The 23,418-nt window shown below is 42.2% G+C and overlaps 2 protein-coding genes across 6 annotated transcripts in view; one reads left to right on the top strand and one right to left on the bottom strand.

Annotated features, from left to right (window-relative positions):
• The first annotated feature begins 939 nt into the window (after positions 1 to 939).
• Positions 940 to 13,071, top strand: LOC133507678 (leucine-rich repeat-containing protein 3-like). 4 transcript variants are annotated; one of them, XM_061832978.1, is made up of 5 exons: positions 940 to 1,042; positions 3,914 to 3,985; positions 4,185 to 4,280; positions 8,875 to 8,982; positions 9,132 to 13,071. In XM_061832978.1, the coding sequence occupies exons 2-5, from the start codon at positions 3,979 to 3,981 to the stop codon at positions 9,923 to 9,925; spliced, it is 1,005 nt and encodes a 334-aa protein (XP_061688962.1). In that variant the 5' UTR covers positions 940 to 1,042; positions 3,914 to 3,978; the 3' UTR covers positions 9,926 to 13,071. The 4 variants fall into 4 exon arrangements, with proteins under 4 accessions (XP_061688962.1, XP_061688964.1, XP_061688961.1 ...); XM_061832980.1 differs by having other exon boundaries at positions 3,914 to 4,099; XM_061832977.1 differs by having other exon boundaries at positions 3,914 to 4,280.
• A 2,625-nt stretch (positions 13,072 to 15,696) lies between these two features.
• col2a1b (collagen, type II, alpha 1b) overlaps positions 15,697 to 23,418 on the bottom strand; it is a 62,361-nt gene continuing 54,639 nt past the window's right edge. For both annotated transcript variants that reach the window (XM_061833221.1, XM_061833220.1), the window contains 11 exons: positions 22,527 to 22,634; positions 19,782 to 19,835; positions 19,534 to 19,641; positions 19,394 to 19,447; positions 18,753 to 18,860; positions 18,590 to 18,643; positions 18,365 to 18,472; positions 17,998 to 18,286; positions 17,590 to 17,777; positions 16,574 to 16,816; positions 15,697 to 16,499 (listed from right to left, as the gene is read on the bottom strand). In XM_061833221.1, the coding sequence (XP_061689205.1) occupies positions 16,353 to 16,499; positions 16,574 to 16,816; positions 17,590 to 17,777; positions 17,998 to 18,286; positions 18,365 to 18,472; positions 18,590 to 18,643; positions 18,753 to 18,860; positions 19,394 to 19,447; positions 19,534 to 19,641; positions 19,782 to 19,835; positions 22,527 to 22,634 (1,461 nt within the window). In that variant the 3' untranslated portion in view covers positions 15,697 to 16,352. The remainder of the gene's footprint in view (positions 16,500 to 16,573; positions 16,817 to 17,589; positions 17,778 to 17,997; positions 18,287 to 18,364; positions 18,473 to 18,589; positions 18,644 to 18,752; positions 18,861 to 19,393; positions 19,448 to 19,533; positions 19,642 to 19,781; positions 19,836 to 22,526; positions 22,635 to 23,418) is intronic.

Here is a 23,418-nt window from a genome sequence, read left to right as displayed (position 1 = left end):
GAAAAGTGTGAAGAATTAATCCATCCTCCCAAGTATTCGAACAATATCCAGCAGTACAACGAGCCGGCATTTTGGCTAACACGAAGGAACAAAGAGCAACCTTCCAGCAGGTAAAGCTAGTAGAACCATAAGGGGACCGCTTGAGTGGGCATCTGCTACGAACGTCACTTCCTGCTTCTTCTCCAAAACAAGTCCCTCGAAAGGATTTTCATGGCAGGAGTGACAAAAAGTCATATATGTCAAAATCATGTTGTGTGGCGAAAAAACGGATGGGTCCATTCCAGCTGCCTTTTTTTCCATAAATAACATTTTAAAAATCATGCATTCCATGACAGTGGACCTTTAAGGACATTTTGGGAGCTCCCCCCCACACCCCCGCATTCCCCAATTTCTCAGATTTATTCCACAACACTGATGCGATGCCCAAAGTGTCAAGTCAAAGCCCAAAGGTATGCAGAGCTCCAGCGTTTCCACAGATTAGCGTTAGCATCTATTAATCACATTATACTAATGTTCAGCTAAGATGTCTTTCATGGAGGTGAGGGTAATTTTTATTTGTCATTGTCATGCGCCACATAAAACATATTCAAGAGATTGATATGTGAACATAAACTTTGGAGTAGCATACGTATACAGACAATTTGACAATACTCACAGGCATATGGTTTTTGTCCTCTGCGAAGAATAAGACTGCCATACTGAGAAGCTGAGCCTCTAGTGCAGGAGTCGGCAACCCGCGGCTCCGGAGCCTCATGTGGCTCTTTCATCCTTATAATGCGGCTCTGATTGGCTTGGGAAAATAAATTACTAATTTTTTTTTGTATTTAATTGAAGTGCGTTTTATTTGTGTTAGTTTTTATATTATTTTAGTTCTAAATTTGAAGATTGTGATCTTGAAATATTAAAATATTAATTAAATTATTTATTATTTTTTCGTCGCTCAAAATAGACGTCACACTGCGGAAGCGGGTATACCCGCTGAAACGCCGTCTATTTTGAGCGACTTTCAAGCCCGGCAAAGCCAATGGAGAAACATGCTGCGGTAATGTAGTAGAAGTTTTTTTTTTTCTTCATTTTAGATGTGCGGCTCCCAGTGTTTTCTTTTCCGTGGAAACCGCGTTCAAATGGCTCTTTCGGTGTCAAAGGTTGCCGACCGCTGCTCTAGTGCAATATGTTGAAATTTTTTTAATGATGTCATAACTTTGTTTAAAGAGTGTTACGTTACAATTGATAAGAAATGGTTTGAGTTTTTGAGTTCCAAACAAACTTAACAAAAATTAATAAAATTAAAATAATCTCAAGGTAGACCTCTATGTAGAGTAGCGCCACAATATTGTTTTCTTTGTACAGGCAGAACTTTCTTTTTCGGTTTTCTGTCTACCTCAACACAACAAGACTTTGTCGTTTGTCACGTGTATTGCCTCACAACTCCAGCGGGGGGCTCACGGGTCCCACGAGGCAGCGCAAGTGGAAAAAAATGGCTACCAAGCGGCTGCACAGAGCAGAGCACCTGCCCCCGCGCTGACCTGTTGTTAGTGTATTTAATCCCATGAGAAAGACAAGAAATGCTTGAGTGCTTTTCTTTTATCACTCCACACTGCACGGTGTGTGTGTGGGTGTTTATGTTGTCGCCGTCTTCCCGCTGATGAATCTTTTCCGCTATCAGCGTCTTGTTTACAAATGAGCGCGAGCTTCATTTCATTTGCCGACAAACAGATGAGGCCTCTCGCACGGCGGTCTGCACGTTGCCAACAAACTTCATCCTCCTGTTTCCAGATAGACAACACCCAACTCTTGGTATTCCTGAACCTCATCATTCTAGGAGGAAAAAAAACTCAAGTCAGTCCCCGTGTGTCTCTGTCTTGTCTCGTCAGCTGAGGAGACTGCCGCCTGTCAGGGAGAATGCAGCCACAAAAATAATAGAATAAAAAAAACAAACATGAAAATGAGCAGCATTTTGCATTGCATTTGTCAAGTCTGGAAACGTCACTTTCAGCTAAGTTGATCGCCGCAACTGCAGAGGAGGGACCCACCGAACGTTTGAGGGTCCTTTAGGGGCTTTGGCACCGCTTGCCACTAGAATATAAAACTGAAGGACGCGTTTCTTTCTGCACCTTCTTTCTGTGTGTTTTTGTCACGAATAGAAAGACGAAACGTGTGACCGATCCCATCTTAACCCATTGAACTGATTGGAACTGGACTCTGCTGGGTCAGTCCATTTGTGATCAATTCAATTCTCTGAGAATGAAATGACTTGGATAAATAAGAATATTCACAGGTATCTTGCACCCATTTATTTATTTTTGTGAAATTATTTTGTCAACAATACCAAGACTCGTACACGAGCAGGTGCAACTTCACGAAGAACCTAAAGTACACCTTTATGTGTGACTTTAATTTAACCCATTCATAGGTAGGGTGGCAATGTTTTGCCTTATTGAAATAAAAGTCTCCTAACTGGCCACAATCAAGGAAATAACACTTCTTTTTCGTTTAACGTATAAAACAAAGGGCAAAAAAGATGTACCCTCTCGCGGGCAACGTCCTAAAACTGGGACTGGTATGTTAGCAGTTCTGTGAGGTGGTACATACTAGAGCTATGTTTATTAATTAATTCTTATTCTAGAATGATACTTATGCATTAATAATACTGATGGATAAGCATTTTGAAGACAAACCTGGTTGTATACTGACCTTTCTCCCTTTCTTCTCTTGGAAAACGCTTGAGGCAACCATGTTGGGTCAGGAAGGAAAGGGAAATAACTCCGTGCTAACTTTGACCCTTGGGTTATCCTCTCCTGATACCAAATTATGGCTTCAGATTAAAACACTTCAATATTTTGATATAATGATGATGATGTAATGCGTGAAAATCATGATGTCCCAAAAATAGGACGCTGCCCACGAATGGGTTGCTTTCCGAAATTTTGTAATGCTCGTCCAGAGTTTCCCCTTTTCAGTACTTTTTGTGCAACTTGCTGCGATCTAAAAAGCAGCTGATGGGCAAAATTCCCTGCACGTTTGATCATAAATGTACTAATGCATTTCCTTGTTAACTTAAAATTGATATTTCCACAATCTTCATCACGCTGCTCACATCATAACACGGATCAGGCGTACGTCGCCCTTGAGAGGCTTCACAAGGCTGATGTCTGCCTTCCACTGGAGGTTTTTTAAAGCAGGATCTGTTCTCAATAAACGACACAATGTGAGACCAGCTATTACTACCACTGATGAAAACTGAAATCTTTGCACAGACTTTGGCGCAAAACCAAGGAACGTTTATCACAGCCAGATTGAGCGAACGGTTGCCAGTGATATAAGTTTACCCGGACAGAATTGAGGTTGTTGATCATCATGATCTTCGCTTGAAGCCGCTTGGAGTCTTGGGTTTTGTGTGCCTGCTCTATGAGTTCAACGTTTTCATGAGTGGTGGGAGTAGCAAGCCTTCCATTCCCAAGAATGCAATGTCAAGAACAGATCCAGTTCTGAGAAACTTGCCATGGATGGCCTAGATTTGTACGACGCTGGGGAGGATTTTGACAGCCGTGAACCTCCTCAAAGTGGCACTGAGCAGCAGCGGGTGACAATTTTGCAACGCTACTCTAACGTCAATTGGCAAGGCAGGTTTACAAAACCTGCAAGGACTACGCTGTCAAAAGCAAATGGCCTCATGTCTGTCAAACTGATACCTGAAATGAAATAGAACGCAATATAATAATGACTTTTGGGACCCCCTGTGCGTGTGTAAATCATATAACAACCAAGTTAACCTTTTTGCAGCGGTGCCATTTCACATTTCTTGCTCAAGCATGTTTCATCAACCCCCCCTCCCCATCTCTCCATTCTCTCTCTCACAGTTCCTCTTTTAAAATATTGATGCGTTAATTCTCCTCTTGACATCCCTCCGCAGAAGACACGACGCTTCTAAGGCCGCATGACACCTGTAATCAATACGAAAATAATCTAGGCGTCCACATGGCGGGTAAGCGAGGATGATGACACGTGAGACGCACCTCGGGAGGAGAGGGAGAGACAGCGAGAGGAGAGGAAGACACGCCCACTCCTCCTCTTTATTTCGAGCTCTCCTCGGCTCTCGGTCCAGTCGCTGATGAACGCCTCACGCAGACACGAGCAGGGCAGACGTCAAAATTCATATTTGGCTTTTATGTGCCCTTCCGAAGGTGACATCCGGTCAGCTTTGAGAGGAACTGCACTGAAAATCCAGCAAAGAGACTGGAGAACGTTTAACGGCACATTTCCGAGGAACCCATTTACATGTAAGTTGATCCATTTGTGGAGTTTGTTCAGTCTCTTTTTACTTGCTTTTAGGGGTCTGGTTGAGCTGCTCTATGTTGAAGAACTGCTAATATAATATTTGTGCGCACACGAAATGTTTGATAAAGTGTTTGTAATGTAGTCCAAGAAGTAATTAGAGTGTGGAAGGGAGCAGTGTAAATGTGTTGGGTCTCCTCTTGGGGTCTCAAATCCAATTCCTTTTGTCGTGCATGCAGCAGATGATGATTATTGTTATTAGTTGTTGATTTGCAAGCGTTTTTTTTTTTATCCAATATGGAACTACTGTATCACACTTCATTAATGTCTGCTCAAAGGACCTCACGGATGGTCTCACTTGAATTCTCTCGGAAGTCAAACCGAAATAGCATTTTTCACATTTTGAATTGGACTGTAACTCTTAATACTTTTTTTTTTTTATCATGTTTTATCATATTTTTTGTGAATTATTTTGAACCAGAACCAGATGGTCTGACACCATTTTGGACTGAGGTAGGAAAAAAAAAAAAAAAGGAAATCCGTCCTTTCATTTTCTCTAGCGCTTGTCTTGATTAGGTTGGAGACTGTCCCAGCTGATTTTGGCAGAGAGAAGTGGAATACAGTGTATTAAAAAAATAAAGAAAAAAAAATATTGCCAGCATATACATAAACAAGCATTCACACTTCTGGAAGGCTAAAACAGCAATTCGGCTCATCTTGAAAATTTCATGGGAATGCATCATTTGTTCCTGTAATGAATCCATATGCCGTTAATTACTTCCAGTATCCCCCCCCCCCAAAAAAAAAAAGTGTAATGTGGTTTTAATAAGAAATAAAAGTGTTGTGCTTTATAAATACATAGAGCAATGATTTAATAGAAAGTGACGACTTGGACAGTTTATGCATCACCGTAGCAGCTCAATCTGGTGTGTGCGCTTTGGCCACCAGGGGCAGTATAAAACCTTTAGGTGAACTAACTAAACTAAACTAGACTATTTTTCACAGAGGATAAAGAATATGTACTTGTAAGTACTGTTACTTGCTGCCTACACGTGTTGCTACCACTTGAAACATCTTTTCTTAGCTGCTAATCCTCACAAAGGAATGCTGGAGCCTATCCCAGCTGTCAACGGCCTGGAAGCGGCGTACACCCTGAACTGGTTGCCAGCCAATCGCAGGGCACATGCAGATAGACAACAGTTGCACTTACAGTCACACCTCAGGTCAATTTAGGGTCTCCAATGAATACAATTGTTGGGGATGTGGGAAGAAACTGGAGTGCCCAGAAAAAACCCACACAGGCACGGTGAGAACATGCAAACTCCACACACACTGGGATTGAATCCGGGTCCTCAGAACTGTGAGGCCTACGCTTTACCAGCTGAACCACTGTGCTGCCTGTATTGAAAAATTTTGAAATACTGGGTCATCGATGTTGGCTCATTAGCCCTTCTGTGGCATTTTGTATTGTGCGTTAGGAATTTTTCCAAGAGTTGTGTTTAGTTTACCTGAACTAAAAGCGTAAGTACACGGTTTGAGGCAAGCACTTGGCCTCTTTTGAAGAATTGCTCACTACTTTGGCTTTTTTGTGAAGTTGGCTGCTACCATAACTCGCTAAAGTAACTCCTGTAATTGTTGCTCACAATTCAAGACCAAACATCGGCCTAGAGATGGCTTGTAGCTTGAAAAGCTCGAAAGTTGGCTCCTTTTGAAGTGGAGGTACAGCTGTGCCTTCAAATCTCTCCCCCCCCCCCCCCCCCCTTGAGGCCAGGACATCACCTCCTTGCTATCCATTTTCTTGCCTTTTCACGTCGGTGTAGGACCCTAGTCCAATATTTGAAAACATGATACTGGGCTAAGTGGTTCTGTAGCTAGTCTGATGTGAACCCAGGGCACATTTTGTTCTTTGATTGTGTTTGTATCTTTATTTGATGAACTGACACAACACTGACATCGGCAAAACTAAATTTGAATGTCTGAATTGTTTGCTGTTTGGTTCATTAGATTCTAAAGAACTCTCAAAGGTGACGTGTGGGCTGTTCATTGAGGGGCAAATCGGAATTAAAATGTGAAAAGACAGTTTGAGTCATATTAGCAAATGTCCCCCGTCTCAGAATACTAATCATACTTCCTGCTATCATGTTTTTTTCCTCTTTTTACTGTTTGAATCAGCCCTCCAGTAGACAGTTAAAAAAAAAATAATATATATATATATATATATATATATTAACTTAAATTGTTTTTACTGCCCATGATAGTGGAATTTTTGGGTTTATTTTTTGGTTTTATTTTGGTTTTAATTTTTAATTTGTCATTTTAATTATTTTTATTTTGGATGATAAATGGCAAAAAAATCAATTCATTGTTTTTTTTTATTTCTGAATGATTCTTTTCAATATTTTCATTCCCCATTATTCTTAGATGGAAAGAGTAATATTCTTTGATTTTATTCTAGTTTTTTTGTTTTTTTTTTATCCTAAAAGAAAATTATAGTGCCCAAAAAAATCATATCCTCTGGCCCTGATATATTTAAATTTATTTGTTTAATTTTAATTCTCCCTCATCCTGAGCTACAAAGTGGTACTTAAGCTAAATCGCCGGTGAAATTTCATTCATTAATTTGGATTTTTAATTTTAATATTGATTATATATTATCCACAAATATGTTTGTGGACGGTATATTTTGAACTTTCATCCACCCTCAAGAATGTGACTTTCTTTCAGTTTTCCTCATCTTCCTTCCTTTGGTGGATGCGTCGTCTGGACACGTCCTTTTACCTTTTAAGTGCGCGAGGGATGAGGGCAGCTGGGCCCCTTTGACTGATGCCGGACTAGTTTTCCCTCCTTGTGCCTTTTATTGACACTCCCAGACTCCATCTCGATTGATGTTCTCGGCGTTAATAACCCGCCGGGCCTCAGTTGCACATCGATCCCGCCCCTTTTTTTCTGCCCGTCATCCTCGCAATGCCTGCGTGATATGCAGAGTCATCGCCATGACATATGATCAAGGGGCTGGGGCATCATGGGAAGACAAACAGTGGTATAGACGAGTGTAATGTGATTCTTTTATTCAGTATAAAAAGGAAGTCAGGGAGAGGCTCTGGCGTTATTCCGGTTTGGCGACTTATGTCCACAAATGAACTATTTGCTGTTGACACAGCGGTTCCCCGTTCTGTTTTGTACACTTGACAAAAATAGGTGCCACGCTCGCTACACATTTAAGAGGAATTTAAATGAAAGGAGGGAACCTTGACCAGCTCCCTCGATGAGGGGTTCCACGCAAGATCTCACCCCGTGGGGTCAAAATGATCACAAGAACGCTGAGCAAAAATCCCAGGACCTCACACGGGAGGACCTAATGAATGACTTGCAGGGAGCTGGGACCAAAGTAACAAGGACGACCATCAGCAACACGCTACACCGCCAGGGACTCAAATCCTGCAGTGCCAGATGTGTCCAACCGCCTAAACCATGACATGTCCGGGCCCATCTGACGTTTGCTAAAGAGCACTTGGATGATACAGAAAAGGACTGGGAGAATGTCATTTTGGTTAAAAACTCAGCTTGTCGTGTTTGTGGAGAAAGAATGCTGAGTTGTATCCAAAGAACAGCATACCTACTATGGATGTGTGTCCTGTAGCTTTAAAAGGTGGGGCCCTGGCCAGGTGAGTTCTTGTGGGTCAGCGAATGAGAAGCTAGACGGCTCTCGTTAGCTCATATTAGCCAGTTGTGGCCAGAACAGCCCAAATGTTTTACGTTTCTTTCTTTTGTTCACGTTTATTTATAAAAAATTAAACCTGGTGTCTCAATCCTCATTTGAAAATGTATAATACTGTCCCAAAATTTGTAAATTATGCCATCTAGTAGAAAACACACCAAAGCTAAAGAAAATTAGGTTTTTAGTCCAGAATGAAATCCATTTGACCTATATGACAGTTTATGATCGATTTCAATTTCTTTCGGCTTGTCCCGTTAGGGGTCGCCACAGCGTGTCATCTCAGATGAATGCTCATATTTCTTTGGCACAGTTTTTACGCCAGATGCCCTTCCAGACGCAATACCTGTGCATTTATCCGGGGAGAGAGCTGGAGCCTATCCCTGCAAACTTAGGGCGAAGTCAGAATACACCCCGAACTGGTCGCCAGCCAGTCGCAGATCAGATATCGACACCATCACTGAGCGGGAATCGATCCCACGCTGCCTGCACCAAAGGCGGGAATTCAAAACTGTCATTTTCATGGGTTTCGATTGGCATAAAGTGGCCACAACAGAGCAACAAGGTTCCATTTGTTTTAAACAGAACATTATTGAAATATTCAAAGGGCCGAAGCGGCAAATGACACAATCGCCCCCATCCGTGGGGAGTTCCATTCCATTTGCAGCTGGAGCACATACGGCAAGCATGGACGCCTTTAAATACACCGACGGTGAATGTGATAAGATTGTACTCCAAAATACGGCCGCTCCCAAAGCGACGCATGAATGCCTTTTTCCTGCTGTCTGCCTCAACAATAGCGTGCCCCCCCCATGAAAGGTCATTGCTAAGTATGTGTCGAGTCCGCCGCCACAAAGTGACCTCTTTCCTCTTCAATGTGCCAGACGGCGGCGGCCAAGTGGAGGTGAGCGTCGGGGGGCTGCGCCGAGGCCATGTGCCCGGTCCCACCACAGCAGCGATGGAGCACACCCCGAAAAGAAGAAGATCCCGAGGTGAGTCCGTCTCTGTCTCTCTGTTACTCTTTCTCTCTCTCGCTCTTTATTTCTACCTCTTTTGCTGTATTTCTTTGGATCCCTCGCTATCTCGCTCACTCTCTTTTTGGATATGTAAAAACCATATTTCTGTGTCTCTCCGTCTCTAGGAGGCGATCTGGCGGCGTGGTTGTGCGGCACGCTATTTTTCTGCTCCCTCTGGAGCCCGGCCCACCCGCAGTGTCCCGACAGCTGCCGCTGCGCCTGGGACACGGCCACCGTGCTGTGCTCGGACGCGGGCCTTCAAGAGGTCCCCGAGGGGATCCCGCCGGACACGGTGTCGCTGCACCTGGAGCGCAACAACATCCGGAGCCTCCCCGAGAGCGCTTTTGTGGAACTGGCCCACCTGCGAGACCTCTACCTGGCGCACAACCGCATCGATTCATTGTCCTCGGGCGCCCTGCGCCGCCTGGGCCCCGAGCTGCGCCTACTGGACCTGTCCCACAACCAGCTGAGGCAGGCCAGCCGGGACGAATTTGGTGGCACGCAGGCCAAGATGCGTCTGTACCACAACCCGTGGCACTGCGACTGTATGCTCCAGGAACTCATGGAGACCCTCAACCTGGAACCCGAGACGGTCAACGGAATCGTCTGCGAGAGCTCGGTGCGAGGGCTGGGCGAGGTCAGCCGCTGGGAGGACCCGGGCGTGCTGGGCGAGCACGCCGGACAGCCGCTGGTCAGACTCCTGCACTCGGGCGTGAATTTCTGCAGCTTGCATAGGAAGACCACTGACGTGGCCATGCTGGTCACCATGTTCGTGTGGTTCTTCATGGTCATCGTGTACGTGGTCTACTATGTGAGGCAGAACCAAGCCGAGGCCCGCCGCCATCTGGAGTACCTGAAGAGTCTCCCCAGTCCCCGCAAGACCCCGACTGAGACAGACACCCTGAGCACCGGCTTCTGAATTGAATGATCTGGAATGTTTCACCCCTCCAGCTATTGTTAATCATTCTTTAAAGAAAAAAAAAACGATTTATTTTTTCACACAAATGGCTGATCTGTTTGCCTATTTGTGCTGTAGCATTTTTTCTTTGTTTTTGTGCTGCAGGGGAGTTTTGTACACAGTGAACCCCCGCTGCTAGACACTAATCCCCACCGGTCATCGCGAAAATCTGCGAATAATTGAAGCGTCCCCTAAAATGGGTTTGTAATTGCCTATAGATGCCACAAGATGGCGGTAAAGCAATTGAAACAGATGTATTTCATGTGGATGAATGAACACAGACAAAAACAATCGGTAAGGCATCAATGCCATGCATCGAGCATGTACACAACTATGAATACGTTACATAAAAGACTTTCAGTACTGTGGCGCCTTGAGATACGAGTCTTTGGATTTATCTTTGGAACCGTCATTTGCCAAATTTCTGTCTTGAGATATGAAACCATTTAGATGCGACTACACTTCAGACCCCCACTAGGGTGCCTCCAAACGGGTCATGGTGGGGATGGATATCCCCCTCCTTCCTTGTCCATTAACCCCATTGGCACAGTCATGTTTTATGCTCATGTTTTCCTTTTAATGCGTATTACAGTACAATACTGGGCTGGAATGGATTAATTGCATTTCTATTCATTTAATTGGGGAAAAATGATTTCAGACATGAACGTTTTAAGATACGAGTGTGATCGTGGAAGAAACTAAATCCTTATCTTGAGGCACAACCAAAACACCTACACGAGGCTCGTCAATCGAGGCGACTTGACTTCTTTTTGTTCGTTTGAAGACATTTCTCCTCAAATCAAAACGTGATTTTTATTTTAAGTTTGAAAATTTTAAGAGTCTCCTGATTTATGCTGCATGGCTGTGAGGTGTTGTACATAAAACATCGCATTGAGGAAACAAACACAGAGACTGTTGCTCGCACAGCTCAACAAATAAGAGTTGCAAAGCCAGTTGGCGCTTATCGTAAAACTGACACATACAACAAAAGACCATCTAACGTTGCATATTTAAATAACAAAATGTTTGACCAAACCATACGGCACCATTTCGTCTAACGAATGTATAATGGAAAATTGAAATTAGCTGTTCCAAACCTTCTCCCCTGAAATGATCACAATGTGGTTGTGTGCCAAAGACGTACCGTGACGTGGCGGCTGAGACGGACAAGAACTTTGCGCTCGTTACACTTCCCCTTCCTTTGATTTGATCTCGCTGTGCCCTAGAATCTCCTCTTCAATCTCTCCGTGAGGTTGAATTGGCAATCATTGACCCTTGAGAAAGAATTTCATCATGATCATCGTCATTGTCGTTATCTGGAGCGTGATTGTGACTTTGGCGCCGTATGCCAGGATTTGTGCAACCGTTTTCAAGCAATCGACATTGGCCCAAATGACTCATTGCTGTCTGTTTTTAGGGACATTTGAACGTCAATAACTTCAACCTATTTTTTTCAGTTTAAATTCATTTATTATTATTTTACTGATAATGCAGGTGATATATTGTATTTTTCATTAATCTGGTGATTTATTGAAGTGTGATACAACAGATCATTTATTCTTATACTATTTTTTCATTTAATTTTTTAATGGAGTAGCAAGTGATTATTTTAAAATTTTATTTTATTTTACCATTTGATCACATTTGTTCCTGTTTTTAAGTTTATATATTAAGTTTTCTACTCTTCATTTTTCTCGAAAAAGGAGTTTATTGCATTTAATTTTAGCGATTGAGCAGGTGATGATTTTATTATTTGGGATTTGTCATCACTGGACCAAGAGAACTGTTGATTTTTCCTCAGGAATATGATAATATAATAGAAAATAATATAATTATTAGTTACATTTAGTGAAAGCAAAAGTTTAATTCATCCTTCAGGCATACTTACATCTAACTTAAATGAATATGAAAATGAATTACAATTTGGAAAAAAGATGAAACCTTCAAAAAAAGTGCATTTTTAAAAATATTAATGACCGAATCTTACAAGAAGTCAAGATGTAAATTAAAAATTAAGGGTGGGATAGGTATTTTTTTAGGGGGGAAAATGATTTTAACTTCATAGGAACGAGACCAAAAAAAAAAAAACAGAATGTTATAAGTAAAGGTTGTAATATAAAAAAAAAAAAAATTTAGAAAAAAGAAATTCTGTTTCTGAGAAAATTTGTGCTCAGAAAAAAAGTTGACAAGTTAAATTGATTTTAAAAAGTTGTATTTTTAGAAAATAAATATAATTTTACGAGATTAGATTTTGTAACAGTATGATAACAAAAATTGTTCTTTTTTGAAAAACAGCAGCTAACGTTCCGAAACTAAAATTGGTGTTTACAACTCAGGAGAACGAAAAAATGGCACTCGCATGAGAAAAAAGAAAGCAACGCGACGAGAAATAAGTTGGATCGGAATGTTTTTTCCCCCCCAAATGAGAGTACGAAAAAAAAAATCAAAATTAATAACCCCCCCCCAAAAAAATAAATAAAACAAAACAGAACTTGAAAAGCTGCCACAGAATGTTGTGTTCAGGCCTACGTGGAAATCTTGACATTCACTTCTAAGTCTCGTTTCTATTTCTTCCACTTAACGCTGCCACTTTGTTCTCATAAGATTATACATTATTATTATACATATATTGCCATCGTCTAATATACTACATACATTTTGAGCATTGCAAAGTGATTCATTTACTGTCTTCTTTGACGATGGGACCCAAACGCAACTTTGGTCACGACCGCCTTTGAAATTTCTCTTAAGTGCCTGCTTGCCTTTTTTCCCCCCCAGACATTTTCCGTCAACTCACTTAAACGTGTGTCTACGCGTATGTGTTTGTGGAACACTTCACACACACACACATAAAAAATGGAGCTCACGTTAATCCTCGACTACGCCTCTTGATTGTATGTTTTTGCATACGTTGTCAGTCTTTTGTGTGACATCATGATAATGACGTTTGTACTTTCTATCGTCGACCTGAATGTACCGGAATGTGCTCTATGTAGCATACTCTATGTTGTGTGGTGTTTGAAACGTCATCATTTTTGTATTTAATGTCATTCGGTCCGCAATATTTGTTGTTGTCCTGTGACCTTCACAATAAATTTGTATGTGGACACTCGTGTATTGGAGTAATATGCGAATTAATAGCGTGTACGTAGACATTATTCAAGACTCGATGAAAGTATTAGGACACTTATAGAGCTCGAGCACCTACGTCACCGAAATCATGTGACAGGCCATATTGCCGGTCAAGCAAAACATTGTTCATTGCTAAATCGGTTGGAGACGACACGAAAATACGTCTTCTAGTACAACACCCAGAGTTTTGTCCACTACCGTTAAACATTTAGAAGGTGATAATAAACGAAGGTACGAGGAAAAGTGAAAGACACTTGGCATAGAGGACCCATATTTAATGCCAAAGTCAATGTTTTCGGCGATAAGAAATTGGACTTAATTCGCTTCCGCTTGTCTTGGACTACTGGATATACACATGTATCTTGTGAGTCGAGATCTTGTCGAGATTTACACGGAAGAGTTTGATAGCATATAAAGGTATGGACGTATACAAATATTTTGTTGCTGGATGTGTTCTCAACGGGGAGACGACTCGTGAACGCGGAAGTGTGTTCGGCTACACGTTAACATTTGCCAGAATCCGTTGATCTTTTCAGCTGGTATTCAATACAAATACCAATATTTAAATAAATCATCCCTGTTTTTACACAAACTCTCATTCATTAACTATAATTGAATTAAAAAAAGACGACAGGTTGACGGTTCGTGAACACAGAAGCGTACTCGGCCGCACGTTAACCTTTGCCGTAATCCATCGATCTTTTCCTCTAGTATTCAATACAAATACCAATATTTAAATAAATGATCGCTGGTTTTACACAAACTTGCATTCATTAACTATGATTGAAAAAAAAAAGAGGACGGAGTCTTCTCCATGGAACGTACACGGAACTGATTGCGGTCACACTTATCCTCCATAAGCCTCTGCGACAGTTTTTTTTTCTTTTTTTTTAACACGCATTGTTCTCAAATGAGCCAACTTGGCATTAGAAATCCTTTTTGATAATTTGAGATCGAGAAGAATAATTCCTGTTTAAATGCCGAAATGCATTGTTATTTTCTGGTCTTTTTACCTGGTATTCCATAGAATGATCTTTTTGAATATTTGTCTCATTTGTTGTGACAACCAACAGCACAACAGGTCTCGGGTATTGTAAATATTCTCCTCCGGTTCAATGTCTACCACAATGTCAAGCAGCTCAGTTTGACCGGCAATATGGCGCCGTGAAAACGGCGACGTCGGGTGCACGAGCTCTATAGAGGTTACTTATTTTTTTTTTCTTTTCTCATGACATTAAAACTTGAAGAATTTTTTCCCCCCAAAAGTGACAGATTTTTTTTGCCGTTCAGTTTGTCTGTTCACATAATAAAACAAACACATTGCATTAAAACTTTTTTTCAAAATGTGATTTTCAGTAATATTACAATTGTTTTTAGCATTTTAATCAAATTGTTATTTCCAAAACATATTCTCAACTTTATAATGCTTTTTCCTAAAATAATTTTTTAATGTAATATTACAGCATAGCTTTTTTTGTTATGATTTTTTTCCCTCGTAACGTTAGAACTTTGTCAGCACATTAAAAGCTGTTTTAAAAAAATATATTATTTATTTATTTTCCTTTCAACATTTACTGTAAAACATATTCTCTTGAAATCCATCCATTTTCTGAGGCGCTTAACCTCACAAGTGTGCGCGGGAGTGCCGGAGACTACCCCAGCTGTCATCGGGCAGGAGGCGGGGTACACCTTGAACTGGTCACCAATCAGTCGCTGGGTACATGGAGACAGAAAAAAGTTGCACTCAAAATTACATATAGGGGAATTTTGACTCTCCAATTAATATTGCATGATTTAGGGATGTGGGAGGAAACTGGAGTGCCCGGAGAAAACCCACGCAGGCAGAGGGGAGAACATGCAAACTCCACACAGGTGGGGCTGGGATTGAACCCGGGACCTCAGAAATGTGAGGTCAACACTTTCCAGCTGAGCCACCGTCCCACTTATATTATATATATAGACGCTATTAATGGTGGAGAAAGTTGTGAACTGATTTATCTTGGACAAACATTTAAAAGAAAAACAACAACTGACATTTGAACTGTTTTTTTTTTTTTTTTTTGTTATTGTTGAATGTTATATTGAGTTATAAAATCAAGAAAAGAAAAAAGAAAGTACGTTGCTGATAGAAATGCTCGTGCCTTTTATTACCGTTATACTTGTATTGTGAAGACGTACAGGAAGACATCAGTCCAGAGAATAAGAGCCTCGAATCATTTTAATCTAATGGACAAGTTTAGTAAAGCACACGCTCACAATCTCTTTGTTCAGTGGCATCATTGGCATTGAAAAAAACAAAACAAAACAAAAACTGTTTTTTTTCCAGTGTGGGGGGCCGATAGCATCCAGAAAAAAATAAAAATCAGGCAACTTTGTTTTTTGTCTTTTATTTTCCAATTTACATTAACAAAAAAAACAAGTCATGATCATAATATTAATATAAGAATGCTATTATCAATATTATTATTATTATTAATAATAATAATAAAATATACACAATCTCACGCACGCACGCGAGCTTTAAAAAAAAAAAAAGGTCAAGTCACACCTTGTGAGGCTCACGAGGTTCTCACCTTCTAATCTTTTTTTTTTTTAGGGGGGGCTGTAAACAAACATTTAGTCGATGGTTTTGTTTTTGCACTGTGTGAGGTAGCTTTACAATTGGAAGACAAATAAAAAGACCAACTTTTAGTTGGGTGTGTCAAAAATATGAATCATGGGAAGTGAAGGCACCTAGCTGTATATGTGTGAACACACACACACACACACACACACATATATATATATATATATATTTCTTTGGAATAAAATAGTAGAGAACTATAGCACCATTGTAAGCACACACAGTTATGGTCGATATGAGGAATATCTGCTTATATGACTTCTTTCATTTTTTTTTAATGTGTTTCGTTTCAGCAACATGTGTAAGTGGGCTTTTTATTGACTTCAAGCAACACACAGAGCCCAAACAATAAATAAATAACACGGACACATGAAGCTCTGAAGGTGAGATGCTACGGTTGGTTGGTGCCGTTCAGTGCAGGTATATTCTACGTAGTGAGCTCAATTTGGGGGGGGGAGGGGGAAGTTGGGGGGGGGGGGGGTGAAAAAATGCACTGTTTTTTTTACTTAGTAAAAGAAGAAGTCCCATTTATTTAAAAAACAAAACAAAGAAAGTGTCTTGATTTCTCTCCACGTGCTCCACGTTCATTTATTTGGATTTTTTTTTTTTCACTCCTGCATCTCGTCGGTCATCTCACAGGAAGCACACGGCGCCCACTTCCACTCCGAACTCCTGGTCGGCACCACCGATGTCCATAGGCGCGATGTCCACGATGGGAAGGCGGGAGGTCTTCTGCGACCGGTACTCCAGAACCGTCTTGCCCCACTTCCCCGTGTGTCTCTGCACAGGTGGGACAACACAAAGCCGTTAATAAATAAATGAGTCAATATTGAATTTTTCTTTCAAATTCCTACCGTGCAGCCGTCCTCCATGACGCTGTAGGTGAAGCGGCTGTTGCCCTCGGCGCGGATCTCCACGTCGTTGGAGCCCTGCAGCAGCACGGCCTTCTTCAGGTTGCCCGCCGCGGCGTCCATGTAGGCCACGCTGTTCTTACAGTGGTAGGTGATGTTCTGGGAGGCCTCGGTGGACAGCAGGCGCAGGAACGTCATCTGGATGGCGGCCGTGTTGGGCGCAAGGTTGTCGTCGCCGTAGCTGAACTGCAAGGAAAGCAAAATGTGCCAACGTGACACTTGCTAATCAACAATAGCCATGGAGGACAACCGCCGTATCCTTTACTTCTTAGCCACAGTAAAAAGGCACATTTTATATTCGAGAGGAGACTGTGGGCAGCTGCAGAGAAGTGGAGACTGTGGGGATTAATCCTGGACTGGAAGGGTATGATAATGATAGCATGCATTATTATTATTATTCTCTTTTCTTGCTGACTACAGTATCCTCAAATGTTACAATAAGACAATGGCAAGAAAGTGGACTATTGCAGCAAAGTGGAGACTGCGGAACATCTTACTTCGTCATCCACAACAAAGGCACAAAAACAGCAAATGCTAATATTGTGTGTTATTTTTAGTCTCCATCTACAAAGGTTACAAAAGGACGGTGACAAAAGAGGTCACTGCAGCAATACAGAGACTGTGGAGTACAACGCTGCCGTGTTATGGCACAGCAAGAGGGAAAGCTAGCATGAGCATGTGTGTTGTTTCCAGTTTTTGATCAGTGTGTTGAAGAGAATGGAGTGTCCTCAAAAGTTAAAGTTACGTGAGGCCAAGAAAGTGGACCGCTGCAGCAAAGTAGAGACTATGGAGTACCACACTGGAGCAGTCGAAGGGAAGATAACTTTGTTGGTCATGTGTAGTTTTTGTCATGACTCGCTTCGCATCCTCAAATGTTGCAACAGCAAGAAGGCGTGCTGCTGCAGCCAAGTGGAGACTGCGGAGTATCAATAGTGTCGAGCCCACAGGCAAATACTCACGTGGAATCCTCCATTGATGGTCTCTCCGAACCACACGTGTTTGCGGTCTTTGCTCTTGCTGGACCACCAGCTCTTGCGCGGGATGCTGGACGGCTTGGAGCGGACACAGGACTCGCCCGTCTCCATGTTGCAGAACACCTTGATGGCGTCCACTGTGCAACCCTGGTTGGGGTCGATCCAGTAATCTCCTGCGGACGCACGAGGGCGACAACATTTTGAATTCCTTCCGAATCGAAATACAACTGAACTGTACCTATGCAGTTCTTTGGTGTACCACTAGAGGGAGGCTGCGTACACATCAGACTTTGACAACTGCTGATAAAGTGGTCGGGATTGATTCCGAACACAGCCAAAGACTTTACAAACCGATATGCTAACAGCTACATGCTAACTCGCCGTCCCACTCACCGCTCTTCCAGTCGGGATGGCAGAGCTTGAGGTCTCTGCAGGTGCGAGCCGGGTTCTTCTTAGAGCCCTCGGGACTTCGGATGTTCTCGATTTGGTTGTTGAGGGATTTGAGCGTGGCGTCCACCTCGGCGTCGTGCTGCCGCAAGTTTCCGGAGGCCTGGTCGGCTCTCATGTACCTGAGAGGGTCGGGAGACTTCTCCGTGTGACCCAAGCCGGCGAAGGCGGACATGTCGATGCCGGGGCCGGGGGGCCCGGGAGGACCGGGGGGCCCGGGGGTTCCTGGAGGACCCTGATAGATGAAGGAGGGTGTTCATATTGTCTGTCTTTCTAGTTTTTTTTCCATAGACAAATTCTAGCTCGAACTCACTGAAGGACCAGTTTCTCCACTGCGACCACGAGGTCCGGGCGGTCCGATGGGTCCGGGCATACCGTTTGAACCCTCCTTTCCACTGGGCCCGATCGGACCAGGTGGTCCCTGTTTTCAGAAAAAAAAAAAAGACATTTCCAACCATCGTCACGCAGGACGGCTGCAGCAAAGTGGAGACTGCGGAGGATAGGAACATGTCAATGTGAAAAGATTTTGTCTCCTCACTCTCTGTCCAGAAGGTCCAGCAGGTCCAGTAGCACCCTGGTCTCCAGATTGACCCTACAAAAAATGGACGAGTGTTTTTTTTTGTTTGTTTTTTCTTTTTAACCCGTGACTCAAAAAATATGGCATAAATAATAATAATAATATGGCAATCGTGGCTCCTTACTGGAGGTCCGGGCAGACCCTGCAGACCGGTGAACCCTCGGTGTCCCTTCTGTCCTCTCTCACCAGTCTCGCCGCCTTCACCCTTATCGCCGCGAGGTCCTTGGGGCCCCTGCAAAAAAATCATCATGAATCATAAATCATTTAAAATACTTATGATGAACCAAAAATACAGTTGAGTTGCTCTCGTAGGCTAGTTTCCCTGGTGTCTCGGGGGTGCGTTCTAGGAGAGGTCTGATTGTTTTGCACAAACACAGACTCCTCGTTAGAACTGTTCTATATTCCCTCCACCATGATATGGGCTGCAGATCCGACTGAAGAAAAACATCCCAAAAGCACGATTGCCATGTTTCACTGTCGCTATTGGCCTTGTTTGGCGATGAGCAGGGTTGTGTTTGCCAAAGGTGCAACCTCGGCTTGATCGGACCATAACAATGTCTCCCAAATGTGGGAAAATGACACTTAACCTGACTCGAATTTCAAATATGCACACTTTGTAATACAGTAATGGCGGAAATTCAACCACTGGACTATTATTTCTTGCTGGGAAATTTCATCGAACATCATTCCGGAACCAATTGTTCAAGTTCCAAGTTTCCTCTTGTACTTGAGATTGAATATTTTTTTAATTCAAGAGTTACATACGGGCATCCCTCGGGCACCAGCAGCTCCTGGAGGTCCGGCGGGTCCTTGTGCACCCTAAGGATGATGGGGAAAAAGGATAAAATTGCAGTGAACGAAAGTCAAGTCAGGAAGGTCGCATCACTGCCGACGGTTGCACTCACAGCCTCTCCCCTGTCTCCCTGTTTTCCAGTGGGACCGACTGGGCCCGTGGAACCGGGAGCGCCAGGCGCACCTGGAGCACCGGCGGGTCCGGTGTTACCGCGGTCACCCTGAAGTACAAAAAAAAGTTTCGACAAAGTCACGAACTCATTATATATATATATATATATATATATATATATATATATATATATATACACATACCAAATAATTTAGCGAGCAAAACTGGGCCCCAAAAAAAACCCCTCACCTTGATTCCTGGAGAACCGTCTCTACCAGGAGGCCCATCAGATCCAGCGTTGCCCTGTGACAGGAGAAACCTATTAATATTACTGTATTATGTATAACTGCAAAAAAGGGATTTCCACTTTTGTTAGATAACATTCTTCCAAAAATAATTATCTTCTCCCAAACAGATGCCTCGGAGCATAAAAAAACCCTAGACCATATATATATATATATATATATATATATATATATTATATATATATATAAAAGGTTGTTTTCATGAATCAATTTGTATTTATTTTTAAAAGTAACTCATTAATTTTATCTCATTTTGTGTTTTATTTCCATTCAAAACAAATAAATCACAATTTTTTTATTCTTAAAAATAATGTATTCTGTCCAATTCTTTTTTATTAAAAAAAAGTGAGTGTACTTTTGCATTTACATTTTTTTAATCAATGTATTTTTTAGGTCAAATGATAAGTTCTTGACAAAGTCAGATATTGTTGTAAAAATGACAGAAGTCATGTATTTCAAATTTTTCAAATGAATCAATTAATTTGGAATAAATTCAAAAATGTTTAAATATCCTTTGGAAGTGTCCTGGCTTGACATGCCTGTGTAACTTCGCGTGGATATCTGGCCCAGTGCCTTTGGATTGGCAGACCGGGGTGATGGTCCCCCTTTTTAAGAAGAGGGACTGGGGGGTGTGTTCTAACTACAGGAGAATCAGACTCCTCAGTTTCCCTTGTAAGGTCTGCAAGTCGAATCTCAGATTCAGGAGTAGCAATGTGGTTTTCGTCCTGGACGTGGAACAGTGGACCAGCTCTACACCCTCAGCAGAGTCTTCGAGGGACTTCGCCCAACCAGTCAACATGTATATGGTGGACTTGGAGAAAGCGTTCGACATTCTACCTCGCGGAGTCCAGTGAGAGGTCCTAGGGCGGTATGGTATATCGAACATCCCGATAGTGATTGTTAGCCCCTGTACGACCGTAGTCAAGAGTTTGCTCTGCATTGCTAGAAGTAATTCGGACTCGTTTCCGGTGAGAGTCTGACTCTGTCAGGGTTGCCCTTTGTCACCGATTGTGTTCAAAACTTTTATGCACAGAATTTCTAGGCTTAGCTGAGGCGTAGAAGGTGTCCGTCTTGGTGGCCCCAGAATCGCATCTCTGCTCTCTGCAGATCATGTGGTTCTTTTGACTTCATCAAGCTGTGATCTCCTTTAGAGATAAGGTGAGAGGCTCGGTCATCCTGGAGGGGCTCAGTGTCGAGCCGCTGCTCCTCCGCATCGAGAGGAGCCAGATGAGGTGGTAGGGGCATCTGATCCGGACGGCTTCAAGGAGAGGTGTTCTAGGCACGACCCACCGGAAAGAGACCCCGTGGATGAGCTAGGACACCCTGGAGAGACTGGCCTGGGAACGCTGCAGGATCCCCCCCAGAAGAGCTGGATGAAATGGCTGGGGAAAGGGAAGTCTGGGCATCCCTGCTAAAGCTACTGCCCCCGCGACCCGACCCCGGAAATGCGGTAGATGATGGAAGGATGAACATTTTTAAATAAAAACTAAACAACACATTTTCATGTCTTCTGGGACTGTCCAATCATTTTAAAATACTAGAAAGAAATAAAACAAAATATGGAGATAATTATGGAAGTCAGGATTCCTTTAAAAATGGAAACCTTATGCTTGGGATTAATGAATATATAGACAGTATTTTGTCACGAGCAAGCAAAAAAAGCTATCACAAGGAAATGGTTGATCAAGAATAATCCCACAGTTGAGAATTGGATTCAAGGATCTTTAAAATGGAGAAGTTAACTTTCATCTTGAGGCAAGAACAAGACAAGTTTGAGGGACATTGGGAAAACTGGACAAAATACGCCATACCATCAAAAGATGTTACTACATAATTATTCATTGGTTCCCACCACTTATGCCTTTTGTTATTATTATCTTTTTTTTCTTAGCATGTTGTGCAGTGGTCTTTTTTTCTTCTTCTTCTTTTTTTTTTTTTTTAACTCAAAAGTATTGCATCTTGTCTTGAACAGGTATCACCCCATGGGTTCTCATACCAAGAAAATTTGAAACCAAAATTTTTTTTTTACTTGAAGCCAATATGTAAATCATTGTACATTGTATTTGGAACGTTTGTTGTCAGGTGCTTTGAGGTGGTATCATTTTTCTTCTTTTTTCCACTACTGTGATTATTCTTGTTTTCCCTTTAAGGTTAATTTTTTTTGCTCACTTACGGGTATGAACTTGGTTGAGGACGACCTACTAGATCAGATAATTGGAGATGAGCGAAATCCTCCGATTCTGTCATTTATAAAGGTATTATTATCCCACTGTTAATGAATGTGAATTAATAGTGTTTTTTCTCTCCCCCTTTCTCTTTTCTTTCTTTCTCTGTATATAAAAATTTGGAAAAAAATTACAAAAAAAACTAGACAAAACCCTGATTGTATTAATTAATCACATTAAAAAAGGAAGGTCATTTTCATTTAAAAAAAGACTATTCTTGTAGAAACGGGTTGAAAAGAAACAAAAACAAGAAACATTTTTGATAGAAAGCGTGAATAAAAGTACCTGCTAAATATAAAACAGTATTAACATTCCCTTTTGTGGCATTAAAGTAAAAATCATTTGTTTATGCAAACATTTCCTCTGCCTAAAGCAGTAAACACATTCGTACTGCACCGTACATGTGTTTATGAGCTCTTTAATAGCCTCTGACCACCCTGCCGGGCGCTCGGCCTTTCTCTGACCTCTCTGCCAGGCTCTCCTGCTGGTCCGGTGAGTCCGGGCGGTCCGACGGGTCCGGGGGGTCCGCGGTCTCCGCTGCCGCCGGGTGCTCCTTGCTTTCCAGGTTCACCCTGAGAGAGGAGGAAGACGAGGAAGTGAGTCATCTATGTGTGTGTCGAGCTGATAAAGGCCCCTGCGGATGGAGATGCGAATCTTTTGAGTCACAACCGTGCGTAAAATGTCGCCGGCGTGACTCATCGACGGTGAAGGAATATGATTCGTATTTTGAGATGAGCGACTGCAGAAACAAGTGAGCTGCTGCTATTTTTAACAGGAAGGCTCAAAATGTACTTTTCGGAATTAATTGCAAATGGTCGAAATTCACAGGAGTGTTTCCATCGGCCAGTAGCGCGCAGATGATTCATCCTTCTTACTTATTTTGCTAAATTTGAATGACGTTCACGTACTTTAACGTCAGTTAACACAATGAAACTTTGACTGTGTTCATGATTTGAAGGAGTTAAACTACAATATGGCCTTTTTAAGCCCTTCGAATGACAGATCAAATGATTAAAAGAAATGTTTAATTTTTCTTAAAAATCTACAGACACATACGGAATGTACGTATTTTTACTCGTAAATGAAGTAGTAGTATTAGTATTTTTATGATGAAAAAAGTCATGCAGGAAAGCATCCCCGGCATACAAACGATGCCTTCATCCGGTCGAACACTACACGGGGGCCCCCGCTGATCGCCATGACAACCTGCATTCGCGACTCGAGGACTGACGGATGCGGACGGCGTCAGATAGTGTCATAGGTTCTGGAAATATATAAAAATACGTATATGCATGGGCATAGACGTATATAAGACGCTTTCAACCAAAGCTATGAAGTGTTGCTTTCAAGGGCATG

The sequence above is a fragment of the Syngnathoides biaculeatus genome, chromosome 10 (assembly GCF_019802595.1).
Source record: "Syngnathoides biaculeatus isolate LvHL_M chromosome 10, ASM1980259v1, whole genome shotgun sequence".
Classification (NCBI taxonomy): domain Eukaryota; kingdom Metazoa; phylum Chordata; class Actinopteri; order Syngnathiformes; family Syngnathidae; genus Syngnathoides; species Syngnathoides biaculeatus.
This window is presented reverse-complemented; position numbering and strand designations above follow the sequence as displayed.

Coding starts and splice junctions, on each gene's coding strand:
- LOC133507678 (XM_061832977.1), top strand. CDS start 4,112: ATGAACGCCTCACGCAGACACGAGCAGGGCAGACGTCAAAATTCATAT. Junction 4,281..8,874: donor TCCGAGGAACCCATTTACAT/GTAAGTTGATCC, acceptor TCAATGTGCCAG/ACGGCGGCGGCCAAGTGGAG. Junction 8,983..9,131: donor GAAAAGAAGAAGATCCCGAG/GTGAGTCCGTCT, acceptor CTCCGTCTCTAG/GAGGCGATCTGGCGGCGTGG.